The sequence below is a fragment of the Girardinichthys multiradiatus genome, chromosome 18, assembly GCF_021462225.1.
Source record: "Girardinichthys multiradiatus isolate DD_20200921_A chromosome 18, DD_fGirMul_XY1, whole genome shotgun sequence".
Classification (NCBI taxonomy): Eukaryota; Metazoa; Chordata; class Actinopteri; order Cyprinodontiformes; family Goodeidae; genus Girardinichthys; species Girardinichthys multiradiatus.
Window position 1 is genome coordinate 38,368,763 of NC_061810.1, and position 14,807 is coordinate 38,383,569.

The 14,807-nt window shown below is 37.0% G+C and overlaps 1 protein-coding gene across 6 annotated transcripts in view; it reads left to right on the forward strand.

Moving 5' to 3' along the window:
* plch1 (phospholipase C, eta 1) overlaps positions 1–14,807 on the forward strand; it is an 87,796-nt gene that overhangs the window by 57,650 nt on the left and 15,339 nt on the right. For all 6 annotated transcript variants that reach the window (XM_047391781.1, XM_047391782.1, XM_047391778.1 and 3 more), the window contains 5 exons: positions 2,051–2,222; positions 5,825–5,932; positions 10,067–10,222; positions 10,911–10,973; positions 12,396–12,490. In XM_047391781.1, the coding sequence (XP_047247737.1) occupies positions 2,051–2,222; positions 5,825–5,932; positions 10,067–10,222; positions 10,911–10,973; positions 12,396–12,490 (594 nt within the window). The remainder of the gene's footprint in view (positions 1–2,050; positions 2,223–5,824; positions 5,933–10,066; positions 10,223–10,910; positions 10,974–12,395; positions 12,491–14,807) is intronic.

The following is a 14,807-nucleotide window of genomic DNA, read 5'->3' on the forward strand; positions in this document are numbered from 1 at the left end:
GAACCATTCTTGAGGACCATGTGCATCGAATGGTTCAAACATTGTATCCTGAAGGCGGTGCCGTGTATCAGGATGACGATGCACCAATACACACAGCAAGACTGGTGAAAGATTGGTTTGATGAACATGAAAGTGAAGTTGAACATCTCCCATGGCCTGCACAGTCACCAGATCTAAATATTATTGAGCCACTTTGGGATGTTTTGGAGGAGCGAGTCAGGAAACGTTTTCCTCCACCAGTATCACGTAGTGACCGGGCCACTATCCTGCAAGAAGAATGGCTTAAAATCCCTCTGACCACTGTGCAGGACTTGTATATGTCATTCCCAAGATGAATTGACGCTGTATTGGCCGCAAAAGGAGGCCCTACACCATACTAATAAATTATTGTGGTCTAAAACCAGGTGTTTCAGTTTCATTGTCCAACACCTGTATATAACAAATATTTCTCAGTTTTGATGCAATTATTTTCAGTTGTACAGTCACTTGGTGAAGATGGGTCAAAAGAATACATTGAAGAGCAAAACTCCTAAATGTTTTTTTTTTGGTCATTATGCCACTCTGAACCTTTATTTTCCAGAACTTCATTACTCTGAACCTTGAATGTCCCTTGTGCTGTTTGTTGTGGGTATTTCCATGGGGATACTGTTTTTATAAAGGACATCCACTAAAAGTAAGAAGGTCATCTGACTTGCTTCTCCTTGGTTGACCATAACAGAGTTTTGCCCAGTGGGTGTGGGAGAAAGGAAAGAAAGAGATTCAGTCTCAGCATCAAAACTTCAACCGATCACTGTAGATCCATTGTTACTTGTTCCTGGGGTTCTTGGTTGTTTTTATTTGTTCCTTGGAACATTAAAGCTTTAAATAACTCAACAATTTGAATTTCTAAAATATTACCGTGACAGAAGATTTTGCTCTTTGTCTCTACATTTATCCAAAAGCCAATGTAGATGATTTAAAATCTATTAAAGTCAAAGATGGGAAACATATATATGAACCCTATATAACTAAACTGGAGTCCTGAAACATAATGCAGAGAAAATTTAAACTAGTCAAAATCCTTAGCATGTACTCCACAAGGCTGCACTTTTTATTATTAACCAAAGTAGCTACGTACATGAACCCAAAGGTTTGGGGTACTGTAAACTGTACTACCTTCTTCCAGGTCCATTTTTTGGTTAAATTTCTACCCAGGTTATTGTTTTATCTTGGTATGTGTGGAAACAGAGGGGGGTAAAGAATGGCCCAGAAAACAACCCTTGTTGTTGGAAAAGGTGCCTCTAAGATACATTCTGTAAAGTATGGATTTGTCTTTTTCTAGGGACATATTTCACAAAGATAGTTTCATTTACCAATGGAACTAACTTTTGTTCATTAGTGACTCTCCAAAGACAACGCATACCTTTACTAATTAGGAGAAATCTGCAAATTCTCAATAACTCGTGCCTTATTAATTAATAATCTCCTATAGCTCTGACAGGGAGAACTGATTAATAAACTGAACACACTCAACATCCTCTCCCTTTTGTCTCTCCTGTTGATATTTTCACCAGAAGGTCTAGCTGATATTTTATCCTCAGTGCTGCATGTTAATATGATTAATAGCCTTAGGGCAACATTGAAGTGTATGATTCTCTGTTTACACAACTCACTGGACCCTTTCATGGTTTTGCAGAAACGATAGATGGAAGGTTTTCCTTTCAATCCAGATGACACTCAGATTTGCATGTGTGTATAAGAGTAGGAGTGTATAAGTGTGCATATTAGTGTTTGTTTTGATTAATGAGAACAGGAGGCAGAGGGAGCAAAGTTGTGCCCCCCTGAAGGAAGGCTTTCAGTCTGACAAAGTTGACATTTGAGCTGTGGCCACAGGCTTCTATATGAAACACAGAGACATTATTACATTTGCAAACACACACATAAAATACTAGAGAACAAAAGCTGCATGCAGCAAAGGTGAAACGTAGATGTTTTTGATCTTGATATGTTTCAGATAAGTATTTAGATTTCCTTGTCAATTTTAAGCTACCTGCATGTTTCTTTCTTGAAGATATCCAGTGATTCTGTCCATCGAGAACCACTGTAGCATCCAGCAGCAGAAAAAGATTGCACAGTACTTGCGGGAAATCTTCGGAGACAAACTAGACGTGGGAGATGTGCTGAGCAGAGACTTCAAAACATTACCCAGTCCACATAGCCTGCAAGGGAAGATCCTCATCAAAGTAAGAATACAACAGTTTATTATTAAATCCAAGAATAACTACGAGTCTGTTTGAAACCGGTGAAATTTGGGGGAGAATCGTTCCCTGTTCTTGTGAATGCATGAATGTAGGCATCTTTTTCCAACCTCCATCTGGTTCTTTTCACTAACTGCAGAGAAGAAAGAAGTTCTCTGTCAATATTTTACTTAATGTGTGTTGTTACTAAGGGATGGGAATGTGATCAGTACTTCCCGTGAAGAAATCAGAAGGAAAACTGCAAGAGGATAAAACTAGGTCATTTTATGAATCATATATGGGTTGGAAAGGAAAGTAGAAGTTTCTGGCATAAATTAACGCAGAGACAAACTGTTAGCTTAAATATTTTCTATCATATACAGTGCAACAACAGCATAATTGGTGTCTCATTTGAGGTTGTCATATTCACTTTTTCAAATACTCCCCATTTTAACACTGAAAAAGGAAATAAGAATGATATATTACAGATAAATGTTTAATGTGGGGCTGCACGGTGGCGCAGTTGGTAGCACTGTTGCCTTGCAGCAAGAAGGTCCTGGGTTTGATTCCCAGCCGGGGGTCTTTCTGCATGGAGTTTACATGTTCTCCCCGTGCATGCGTGGGTTCTCACCGGGTACTCCGGCTTCCTCCCACAGTCCAAAGACATGCCTGTTAGGTTAATTGGTCACTCCAAATTGCCCTTAGGTGCATGAATGAGTGTGTGCATGGTTGTTTGTGTGTTGCCCTGTGATGGACTGGCGACCTGTCCAGGGTGTACCCTGCCTTTCGCCCATAGACTGCTGGAGATAGGCACCAGCTCCCCCGCAACCCACTATGGAATAAGCGGTAGAAAATGACTGACTGACTGTTTAATGTATGAAATGAAATGTCCTAAGTTGCTTGGTGTTTGTTAAAATGCAGTGCTTTGTAAAAAAGTCATCCCTATTTTTTTTTGTACTTTACATTCAAAGAGTAAGACTTTGATGTGATCTTTCAAAGTCATCTTAAGTGTTTCACAGGCCTTCTGAAAGTCTTTCAAAGTTTAATTGTTTTTTTCTCTTCATACAGTTTTTATACCTGACCATGACTGCATATTGTACTGTGACTGGTTAAGAAATAAGAGAAATGGAAGACAAATCAGAAGTTTAAAGCCTAAACCTATTTTCAGTTATCATGTATTTAACAGAAAAAAAACAACATATAGATGTAAGAGATGCATCATCCTTCAAACCTGTTTTGCAAATTTTGGCTAATAGCTCTTTGGAAATCACCTTGTGTGCACATAATAGCACATGTAAAATTTCCTGTTCCTGCAAATTCTTACATTGGCTTAAATCTGACAACCTTGAGCATAGGGTTTGCTGTACTAGACAGCATTATTGATGGGAGCACACAGGTTAGGAGGCACTGTAGGTCTATATGATTTTTTAATTTGAAAGGAATGTCATGTCTAAGCCTCAAAGACCTATCTCTTTTTAGCTCCTGCTGCAGCCTGAAGACCAGGCGGATACTCAGGAAGATAAACCATGCATCATGTTTGACATACCTATACTTAAAGATGTTAACCAAGCACTGAAAATAAGATAGATATTGCCTTGCCAGCATCAATCATCAAAACAATTATATTACCAAAAGCTTTCAACAATTATTAGATAATTAAATTAAATAGTCTTCATCTGTTGTGTGAAGAAAGTCTGCACTTTAGGATTCCTTGCCTCGTCTCCCTCAGGTCAGATATCTTTGAAAAAAAGCATTATCGATTTTCTATAAAGGCCTTTTATGCCCCTTATTTTTTCTCCTCCTTTCTGCCATTGTTTGACAGCCCTCTCATTTGCCCTGTGGATCAGCACAGCAGTGCAGAAAGATATATTTCATAAAAGGCTTTTGAACAATCACATTTAGAAAAAGGGTGATAGGAAAAAATGCCAGTGGTTGAAGTGGAGGGCAGGGGTGTCAGCCTGTGAGGGGTTATGTACTGCAGGAAGTTCTAAGCCTCCAGTTATTATTATTGAAGATGCTTTGAAAATCCTGACTCCCATTCACACTTTCAGAATGGTTCACTAATGGGCTTTCAGTGCATCCAAAGAGCTTCTTAGGGAGTTTCACGGGGATTCTGCAGATGTATGTGTTTTCATGAGTGAGAGTTATGTGCCCCCTGGAGTGCCCAAATGTGGCAGAAACTGTTTTCACTTTGCCCGTAAATCCCTTACAGAGTTCTTCTGTTTTCGCCTGTTGTCATTCTTAAATATTTCAAGGCATCAAAAAAATCATTTCAGACAAAGATAACCTAAGTACATACAAAAAGTAGTATTCAAATGACTTCATTTATTTAGGGAAATTCAAAGCAAGCTGTGGATATGTAAAAAATATAATATCGCTCCTTGTTAAATAATGAATAAATTGTGATTAACCACATTTTTGGTTTGATTTCTCTAGCCACACCAAGACCTGATCACTGCCAGTAGTGGCAGTTCTAATGAATCATGTTTAAACTGGGCCAGATTAGTCCTTAAAAAAAAGAAAATAACTCTTTAGTTTGGTCTGAATTAAAAGCTGTGAATCAGATACCAATTTCAGCATCACATTCAATCCCAACTGAATGAACATGCAAAGAGTAATAGAAAATCACGAGTAAATCCACTGACAGTTAAATGTTAATTTTTCCCTGCTCTTCGTTGCGCCCTTCCAACAAAATAACACCTAGGGTGGAGAGCCATATTGCCTATATCTGAAACAGCTACTGACTACCAGACCTGTAGAATTTATAAACCAGTTAAATATGTGTCTGACAACATGAAATAGGTAAAATATCTCATGAAGCAACACATAATGCCCTGATCTAAAAAAAAAAAAAATCAAGAACAGATGAGAAACAAATTCATTTATATCTAGTAGACTCCTCAGGGTTACAAATCAATTTTCAAGGCATTTGAATTCCAGGGAAACACAGTGAGAGCCATTATTCACAAATGGAGAAAACATGGAACAGTGGTGCCACTGGAGTGGCCGGCCTGCCAAAATTACTCCAAGAGCACATCAATGACTCATCCAGAAGGGCACAAAAGAAACCACAAAAACATCCAAAGCAATGTAGACCTCAGTTAACTACAAATCTCATGAATAAACAACAATAAAAATGGCATCCATAGACATCCAAAACAGAAACAATACTGTTGACCTTAAAGAACTCAATAGACAAACTCACATTTCCCAAAAATATCTCAATGATCTCCCACACTTTTGGGAAAAGATTTGGTGAACTAACAGAGATAAAAAAGAGACCTTTGGTAGCAGTGCATCCTGTCTCATCTGGCATAAAACTTACAGCATTTCAGTAAAATATCATACCGTCAAACATGGTGGTGTTGGGAAAATCCTATTTCACATTACTATAGATTCTTCCTTCCTGCATGGATGGAAATGAAACATTGAATTGTGGGGCTTTTATTTTTAGACCATCACTGAGGTTTAACTGGTGTGATCCGTTTGGCTTCTATAGGTAAATAAAGAGATAAAGGATGGGTTGTATTGCCCTTACCACAGAGCATGACATGGTAAAATGTGTGACTTTCACTTTTTTCCAATCTTTTTATCTCTTCTCCATCCAGGGAAAGCGCCTGCCCGCCTATCTGTCTGCGGATGCTGAAGAGGGGGAGGTGTCTGACGATGACAGCGCTGATGAGATTGAAGAAGACTTCAAACTCAAAAGCAGTAATGTAAGTTACAGGAGTGTGGCTGTAAATTTGATGTGATTACAAAAGTGTGTTGACCCCACTGTTCCACTTATTCAGGATTGTTTTAGACATGATTCTGGAATGTGTGTGTTTAAGTTATATTCATTTGTTTAATCTTAATAATTCATGGTAGTGACATATTTGAAAAAGGCAAACAATGCAAATAGTATACATGAATCTCTAAAATTATTTTCTTTAAAGGCGGAAAAAATATTCTGCTATGTATGCAAGTTTAAACTGATCTGTTAATCATTGCAAAATGTTAATGAGTTGCTTTAGGGCTTTGTACAATTACAGTATTAGCTCAGATTTAAATTAATTTAAAAGACTTTGTTATTAAATGTCTGTGTCATTGCAGTTTAGTTTTAATTTGATGAATGCATGACATTTGACAGCACTGTTAAGGCCAAACAGTCAGAAACAGAACATGGAGTTCTGATTTTAGTATTATCAGCCTTTAACATTTACATGAATGCCTTTAGTTTCAAATACATTGACAAAACAAAGGCAGTGAACCAATTTTAAATATATCTGTAAAATAATAGGGGGGAAAAAACTAGGAAAACATAATCTCTACAGAATTTTTCTTTTTTTTTTTTAGCTCTGTATTAGAATATTTAATCAAAAACAAAAAATGCATTATAAGCATGCATTTGGGATACATTTAGACAGCCAGATCTTTTGAGACTTAGAAGGTTTTTCATTGCTGGAGCCATTGGAAGAAATGTCAATATGAATGACAGTGAATGTCAGTGGGGAGGGGGTGTTTTTTCTCTGATGCACTGCTTGACTGTGTAAAGGTATATATAAGTTTTTCAACCTGAAATTAAAATTTAAATCTGTATTTGGCTTTTATATCTTTTAGCGCAGTTGTGTTTTTTCTTGTGTCTCACGATTAATAAATGAACTTAAAACATAATTAAGTTAATGTGATCTTAATGATGTTGTTGTAGTCGAGATAACGACTTCAGTAATTGGTCAGTGATGTTTGTGATTTTGAAAGTATTTATTGCAGTAATGTTTTAAGATAACCAAAGCTTAACAATGCGGGTAAAGACTTTGGAGAACGAAGAAGAGTTGTCATTACTCCTTTGAAGTAAACATTAAGTTTTGCACCTGCATGACAAACATTGCAGGTGATATTTTCACTGTAAGTTAGATTTTTGCAGATTATTCATTTGCTTTCCGTGGACCATTTTTATATTTATTCTTAGACATCACCATCTATTTTTTCTTGTACATTAGTGCCAGGAATCTCCTTCCCAAATTTAAAATGGGAAAGCACTGGCATTGTTTTCCAATTTGGTTTCATAAGTGAGCATGGCATCATTCCTCTGCATTAAGCTGGAGGCACGAAGCTGCAGATGCCACAGCAGATGATCATCGCCATTTTGAAAGAGATGTTGGCAAGTTACTGGGAGTTTCTGTATTATGCTCTGTACACCAGTATGCTTTCACAGCAGTCACTGCTTACATTGCACTAATATACTGGTATACCTTTTACAAAACATAGAATTAAGTCTTATAGAGAAAATGTGTTTTGTTTTATTGCTTATAATTATTATGCTACAATTATCTGACATTGAGTGCTATATGAAATAAAGGCAAGACAAAGACACATAGGTACTACTGCAGATTCAGACACCTAACTGTACGTTGTCCAACTGCAGACTGACAGAAAATCACTGATCTTCTGGATAATTTATTCGTTGCCTTTGGGCTTCCAGTCAAAACTGAAAAATGACACGATGTGGTTTGCGGGCAGACCAAAGTACAGACAAGAGCTGGGCAGCAACATGTTGTAAAAGGTTTTAGCTTTATTTCCAGAGGTTTTCAAAAGAAACCAAACAAGGCACTGCAGATACAAAGTCCTGATCCAAGAACTTACAAGAGGTTCTGCAGGCATATGGAAAAAACTCAGCACGAATACGTGGGTTGAGAACGGGGTATGACAAACACAAGGAACCAGCAACAAACAATGACAAAAAACCAACTAATATACTGAGGGATAACAAAGGGCAGGTAATCAGAGAAAACAGGGAACAGGTGTGACAAGGAGGCAGGGAAGCAGAAGGAACAGGTGAAACAAATACAAAGGCTGAGGATGGGCAAAGTAACTAATAAAAAACAGAAACAGACCAAGCAAACCTACAGACAAAGATAAATAATCAAATGGGGAATAAGAAAACTAGAATAATCATGACTAAAGTAAACAGAGAAACTAGAAGGAACATAGGAACAACAATAACCACCTAAGAACAAACAAAGAACCCATAAAGAAAACCTGAATACAAAAGTAAACAAACCTAACCGCACTGACTGAATTAACTGGAAATGAGACAGAAAATAAACTAGTAAACAAGAAGAGTGCAAAGGAACAAATAATAAAACACAATAAAACACAAAGATATTAAAGAGAAATAAAACTAGAGAATCCAGGGAAGACCAAGAACTATAATAATTGTAATAATAATAATGATAAACCTTACACAGTAATAAGAAAACAACCATAAAAGAACTTAAGAAGTAAACACTAGGAGGCAGAAGAAGGAGAAAAGAAAACATGATACAAAAACCAAAATAGAAACATCTAAGCAAAAGGTAGACAAACACAAAGCCACAGAGTCCAAAGATGTCACTCCGTGACAAAAAAGTTTAATGTTTTGTCTTTTAAGTGTCTCTTATCTAAGAAATGCAAAACAAATATTCAAAGCCCTTAACCTTTTTACATTTTGTCACATGAGAACCATAAACTTAAATTTCTTTTATTAGGATTTTATTTGATAGACAAGCACAAGCTAGCAAATATGGTGAAGAGGGAGGAAAATGATAAATACTGTATGTTTCTCAGTGTTTTACAAAAAAATCTGGTATGTCAGTAGTGCATTTGTCTTCATCTTTCATTTCTCTAATACTCTTACATAAAATCCAGTGAAACCAAAGTTGTGCAGAAAGAAGGCTTAGGTTATAGGTTATAAAACAGCATCTCAACTTTTGTGAATCTCATGGAGTACTGTTCACTGGTCTTATGAAAATGGAAGGAGTATGGCTCAACTCCAAACCGCCTAAGACAACAGTGTTTACATACACTAAGAGGCCTGTCAAGCAGAGCATTAAGACAGAAGCTGCCAAGAGGCACATTGTAACTCTGGGGGAGCTGCAGAGATCCACAGCACAGAGAAGAGTTGACAGGACAACTAGTAGTCATGCACTCAACAAATTTGGCCTTTATTGAAGAGTGGCAAGAAGCAGTGGTGGCAATATCATGCTGTGGGGTTACTTTTCTTCAGCAGGGATAGGGAAGCTGATAAGAGTTAATGGGAACATGGATGGAGATAAGAAAAAAAGAAAAAAACAGGGTAATCATGGAAGAAAACCTGTTTGACGTGTCTAAAACAACCCAAAACGTGCCGCCAGACCTACAAGGGGATAGTTTAGATCAAAACATATGCATACATTAAAATGATCCAGTTGATATCCAGACCTAAATCCAATTAAGAATATATCACAAAACTTGGAAAATGGTGTAGGGGTTAAGCGCGCGACCATATGCAGCGGCTGCAGTCCTCGAAGCGACTGTCCCGGGTTCGAGTCCTGGACCTGGCGACATTTACCGAATGTCTACCCCTCTTTCCTGTCTGCCTACTGTCAAAAAATAAATAAATAAATAAAGGCCACAAGTGCCAAAAATATATCTTTAAAAAAAAAAAATTGGAAATTGCTCTTCATGGATGGTCTCCATCCATGAAGAGCAATTAGTTAGTTTCCAAAGAACAATTGGCAAAAATGTCAATGTCTAGATGTGTAAATTTGGTAGAAACATTGCTCCAAAAATGTACAGATGTAACTACAACAAATGGCTCAGTGGACTTGAAAAATAAATGCACATCACACTTTTCAAAGTATTATTTGTTAAAAGTGTTAAGTATAATTTCCTTTCACTCCACATTAATACATTTTTGTGTTCATCTATCACATAAAATCCTCAGGAAACCCATTAAAGTTTTTGGTTGTAATATGACAAACTGTAAAATACAGTTTTCAGGATATAGTTTCTTGCATGTAGCTCTCCCCTATCTTGAAACCTGAGATTTCTTTCACCATTTTTTCACCTAGGGCAATGGCCATCACCAAGTGGAGTCTCACATCAGAAAGAAACTAGATTGTCTCCTCAAGGAGTCTCGAATTGTAGACAAGGAGGACACCGACAGCTTCAGCATCCGAGCTCTTCTTAGAGCAACACACCAGGGCCTTCAGAAGAACCTACGGCAGGTACGGCCCCCAAGGCAACAGAGGCGGCTTGCAGAGCTGTACTCGAGGAAGAGAAATCCTTGTCAACATATCAAGAGAGAACGAAGCTAAAAGGAGGGGAATAAAACTAGGTCAGCATGTTAGTCATGGAGGAGGGTTGGAGAGTAAAGTAACAGACTAGTTCCTGGCACACACGCTGGTCAAACATATTGTAAAGCTGCCCTACTGGGTTTCTCCATGTGATCCAAAGCATATCAAAATAAGATGGTCTAAATGTCTATAATGTTATTTAAAATTTTATTTTTCTGCCTGCGTCTTGTCTTATTTTTAGAAAACCAGTTTCCTGACAGCCATTTCAGTGCAGTGGGTGTAGTTCATCGGGGCTTCCCATCCTCTCTTATGTAGTCCTACATTGCCGGTGATCCCCTTCACCTCGTTCTGTCTCTGAGGACTTTTCTCTCCAAGTGTTTCTAGCTGGTATATTTTGTAGCTTTCGCCCACTGTTCTCTTCAGCTGTCTGATGTTTTAGTGAATGCTTTTTGTTGCGCCTCCTTCAGCTCCTTCAGCTTTAGGGTTTAAATGACTCACTGGGTGTTAATGTGTTTGGAACTTTACAACCATATGAAACCCAGATATGAATACAAGCAACAATGCACAAGGAGGTAGATGAAAAGTCCCTAAATATTTTTATCTGTTTTATTCTGTTTAGAGCTCCAAAGGGGTTCTGAAGAAATCCCAAAGCAGGTCCCTTATCACAACACTCAAACAGAAGGTAAGACGCAGAAAAAAAGTATTTCTGTTTTTTAAAGTTTTCCTTTGATGTGTTTGTGGAGAGACTAATTCAGTTTAGTTTAGCAGCATAGAGACAAGAATATTTCACTCCTGTTCACCACAAAACATTTACAATCTTTTCACTGCTCTTGGATTTTGATACAACAAATTTGACATAAAACAAATAAAATAGAAGGGATATCTGTTGTAGTTGCAATACCTAATAAAATTATTGTTAATAATGTTTAATCCTTATTTCTTCATGAGATATTTTTCCTAAATCATTAATATCTGTCTTTTTTTCCTTATGTGCTTCCAACCTTGTGTTCTACCTCTTTTCCTTCCTTCTTACTTTCTATCTATCCCTTCTTTCTTATTTACTTCACTTCTATCTTGGTCCTTCCTTCCTCCCAAGTGTCATTATCTTTGTGTCACTCCTTCTTTTCTGCTTTGTGTCCTCCCCTCCTTTCTATCTTTCTGTCTTCATTTCTCTTTTTCTGTCCTTTCTTTCCTTCATCTACTATACTAAAATCCTTGTGTCTTTCTGTCTGTTTCTTTATTTCTTTCTTTATGGGGACTAAAGCAGGCACATTTCTCATTTAAGAAAGAATTTGAAAATGTTACTATAATTCAAATAACGATCTGGTGGAAAGATCCTAATTTTGTGCAGTTAATCATTGCTTGGATCTATAAAAAAAAAAAAAAAAAAAAAAAAAAAACGGGCAATCTATTTTGTGAAATAATGAGAATCTAAATGTGATGTGTTCATTTAAAAAAGTTATGCATGTCTTTTCCACATCAAATCCCATCAGGAATGCTGTAAAATATGTACTTTTTCTAGCTCATAGTTTTTATTATTAGTCAAGTACCATCCGCATGCAGAATTTTTCTATCTTCCTATCCCTCCTGTATTTACCCACTCAAATTTCCACTTCAGTCTTTTATGCCTCCCTCTTTGCATATCATCCACCCTCCTACATCTGTGTCAGTGGTTGTGTGTATGCGTGTGTATATTGTGTATAAATGTGCATGCCTGAGGTGCCTGCAGTGTGTTGGTTGGAAATCTGAACACTAGTTACTTAACATTTCTAATCTTCTCAGTCCCCATTTGGTCCAATACGGTAAATAAAATCACTATTGCAATCAATATATGTACTATAACACACATCAAAACTGCTACTGCTAACATACACAGTAAGTTATTTTTATTAAGATGGACATAATTTACTAAAGCTACTTGTGCAACAACCCTCTAGCCAATAAAGAACTGCCGTGCTGGGAGTGAGGAGGCGGCTTCATATATGATGGATCATATATTTAGCACATTTCCAGGTTGTCAGCTTAAGGCAAAGAACGCACAACAGAGAACGTATTTCTGCTTTTTAACTTGGTGTTTTGTTTTAATATTTTTCTGTGCATCCAGAGGCACTCCAAATCAAGGCTGGCATGTCAAAGCATGGAGAAAGAGGAAGATGTTCAGGAAAAATCTGGGAGAGAGGCTGGAGGACAGTTCAACAGGTTTGAACAGCTTCACCATCACACTGACAGTCATTAACAACTGAAAGGTTTGATGGGTGCTATGAGTTCTGAATAATCCAACTCAGCAGTGTTGTCAGGACACCACTAAATCCACTAAACCCCTCAGCAGCATACAGCTGTATGAGGGTTAGGATGATTGATTTGAATGCAAAGGTTAGACTTGTAAAGAGAAAGGAAAGGAAATTTAGTTCGGGACCTTGTCTATCAAATGAAATACTGATTTTCTAAAAAAAAAAAAAAAGGATCCTCGAGTTAATCAAGCTTTGACTATTAGTGAAATCATCAGAGCACCAGAAGCTGATTATTATTGTACATTGAATATCTTGTCTGTTAGATGTTTCTAATATTTCTCATATCATTATACTAGGATTTGGGTTAAAAAGAAAAAAACTTAAAAAGAAGGAATTAAGTCCTTTATTTAAATAATGAACAAACACCAAACAGTCATTAGAATACAGTGAACTCTGCTTCTCAGTGTCATAGTGCTAGGAAGATTTTGACCTATCGGTACATGCAGAATCAGGGCAGGATTTAGAATAGCAGTTTAAAGATTAAAGACAAATATGTACAAAGAACGTCAGAGATGGGCTTCCGGTTCACCTGCATCAAGTTCAGGTGGCAGTAGGGGTGGGACCCCTTGGGTGATTTGTATAGTCAGAAGGAGTATTGTCTAAGTTGGTCTTCAAGTTTCAGGTGGAAATTTTTGCAGAGTTTGAGAGTGGGCAGGCAGGTTGCGACTGGAGAAAACAGAGCTGCTTGTTTTGTCCAGAAAAGTCCTTGAAAGATCCTTGTTTTTTGCCAAATGGGTTTTTGTAGACAAGGCAGCAACCAGACTTCAACCTGCTAGGCACAGAAAACAATAGGTGAGCGTGCCAAAAACCAGGCAAAAAACATGAAGACTTGACAGAAACTGTAACAAACAGGTTTCACAAGAAACTAGAGGCTTGAGTCTACCACCAGGGTTGACCATCAGGTGAAGACTAGTTCACAAACAGCTCCTTAAATCTCCAGCAGCCAGTATGAGGAGACTGATGACAGGTGTGCTGTCTGGAGTTAGCAATCACGCCCACCAGCAGAGATGATCAACTCTGGAGAGAACTCAGACTCCACACAAAACAAAATTATACAAACACACCAAGATCATGACACTCTTTATGATTTCTCCTATGATTTTTGCAGTTCTCTGTGCTTAGCATTTGCTTCAACCCTGTTACATACAGGTCCTTCTCAAAAAATTAGCATATTGTGATAAAGTTCATTATTTTCTATAATGTAATGATGAAAATAATGAACTTTATCACAATATGCTAATATTTTGAGAAGGACCTGTATTAGCCACCTTTGCATGTAAGAAACTCCTACATTTTATAACTGTCAATCTTAATATAATTCTGGCCTATTTATATATTTTCAGGGAATGCTTTAAGGCCTCCTACATTTAGAAACAGGCCTTAAAAATCACCTGGATAAGTACAGTATAAAAAACAAATTAAGAAGAGAAACATATTTGGGTTTACAGACTTTATTCATTACTTCATTATCTAAAAAATAAAATGTGAATGTCTGAAAAATAGAGATTTTTATTATCATTTAGTCAATGTCCTTAATGTTTGTTTTCTGGGCGACTGTAGCTCACAGGGTAGAATAGTCATTGGAAAGCTGTAGGTTTTGATTACAGCTTTCTTCTGTCACATGTTGATGTGCTCTTGGGTAAGACACATAGGCCCAAGTTGCTTACTAATCTACATATCAGTATATGAATTTGTACATGTTTATGAACACCTTGAATGGTTAGTATATAAATTCAGTTCATGTACAATTTGTACGCATTATTTGCTCTGGTTTTTGTTTGTCTGATAGAGAACCCAAGGTAGTGGGGCTTACAAAAGGCAATTTTGCACATTAATTTGGTCTTAGGCCATTTGTAGGTAGACGTTTTAAGCTGAATCTTAATTCTTAAAGTGTGTTTTAGTTTTGGATACTAAGCAAAGCATTGACACCCATATTTTTCTTTTTTGGAAGGGGTATCTGTATTTCATGTAATTCAGCACAGATCTAAAAGTCTAAGCAACATAGATCATGAGCTGGTCTGTGTTTGTCCAAATGCCACACAAGTAGATGCTCCTTTATTGAGGCAAACTTGTCCTACTTGTCCTTTCATGAAGGAAAAAATATTAAACTACTGAAGGAAAAACAAAAATTACACTAAGTATAAAATATTAAAATGAAAAATGTGTTAATGTGTTCATATTTCTAAGTCTGTTTTGTTTATTTTTTTCATTATAACATAAATCTA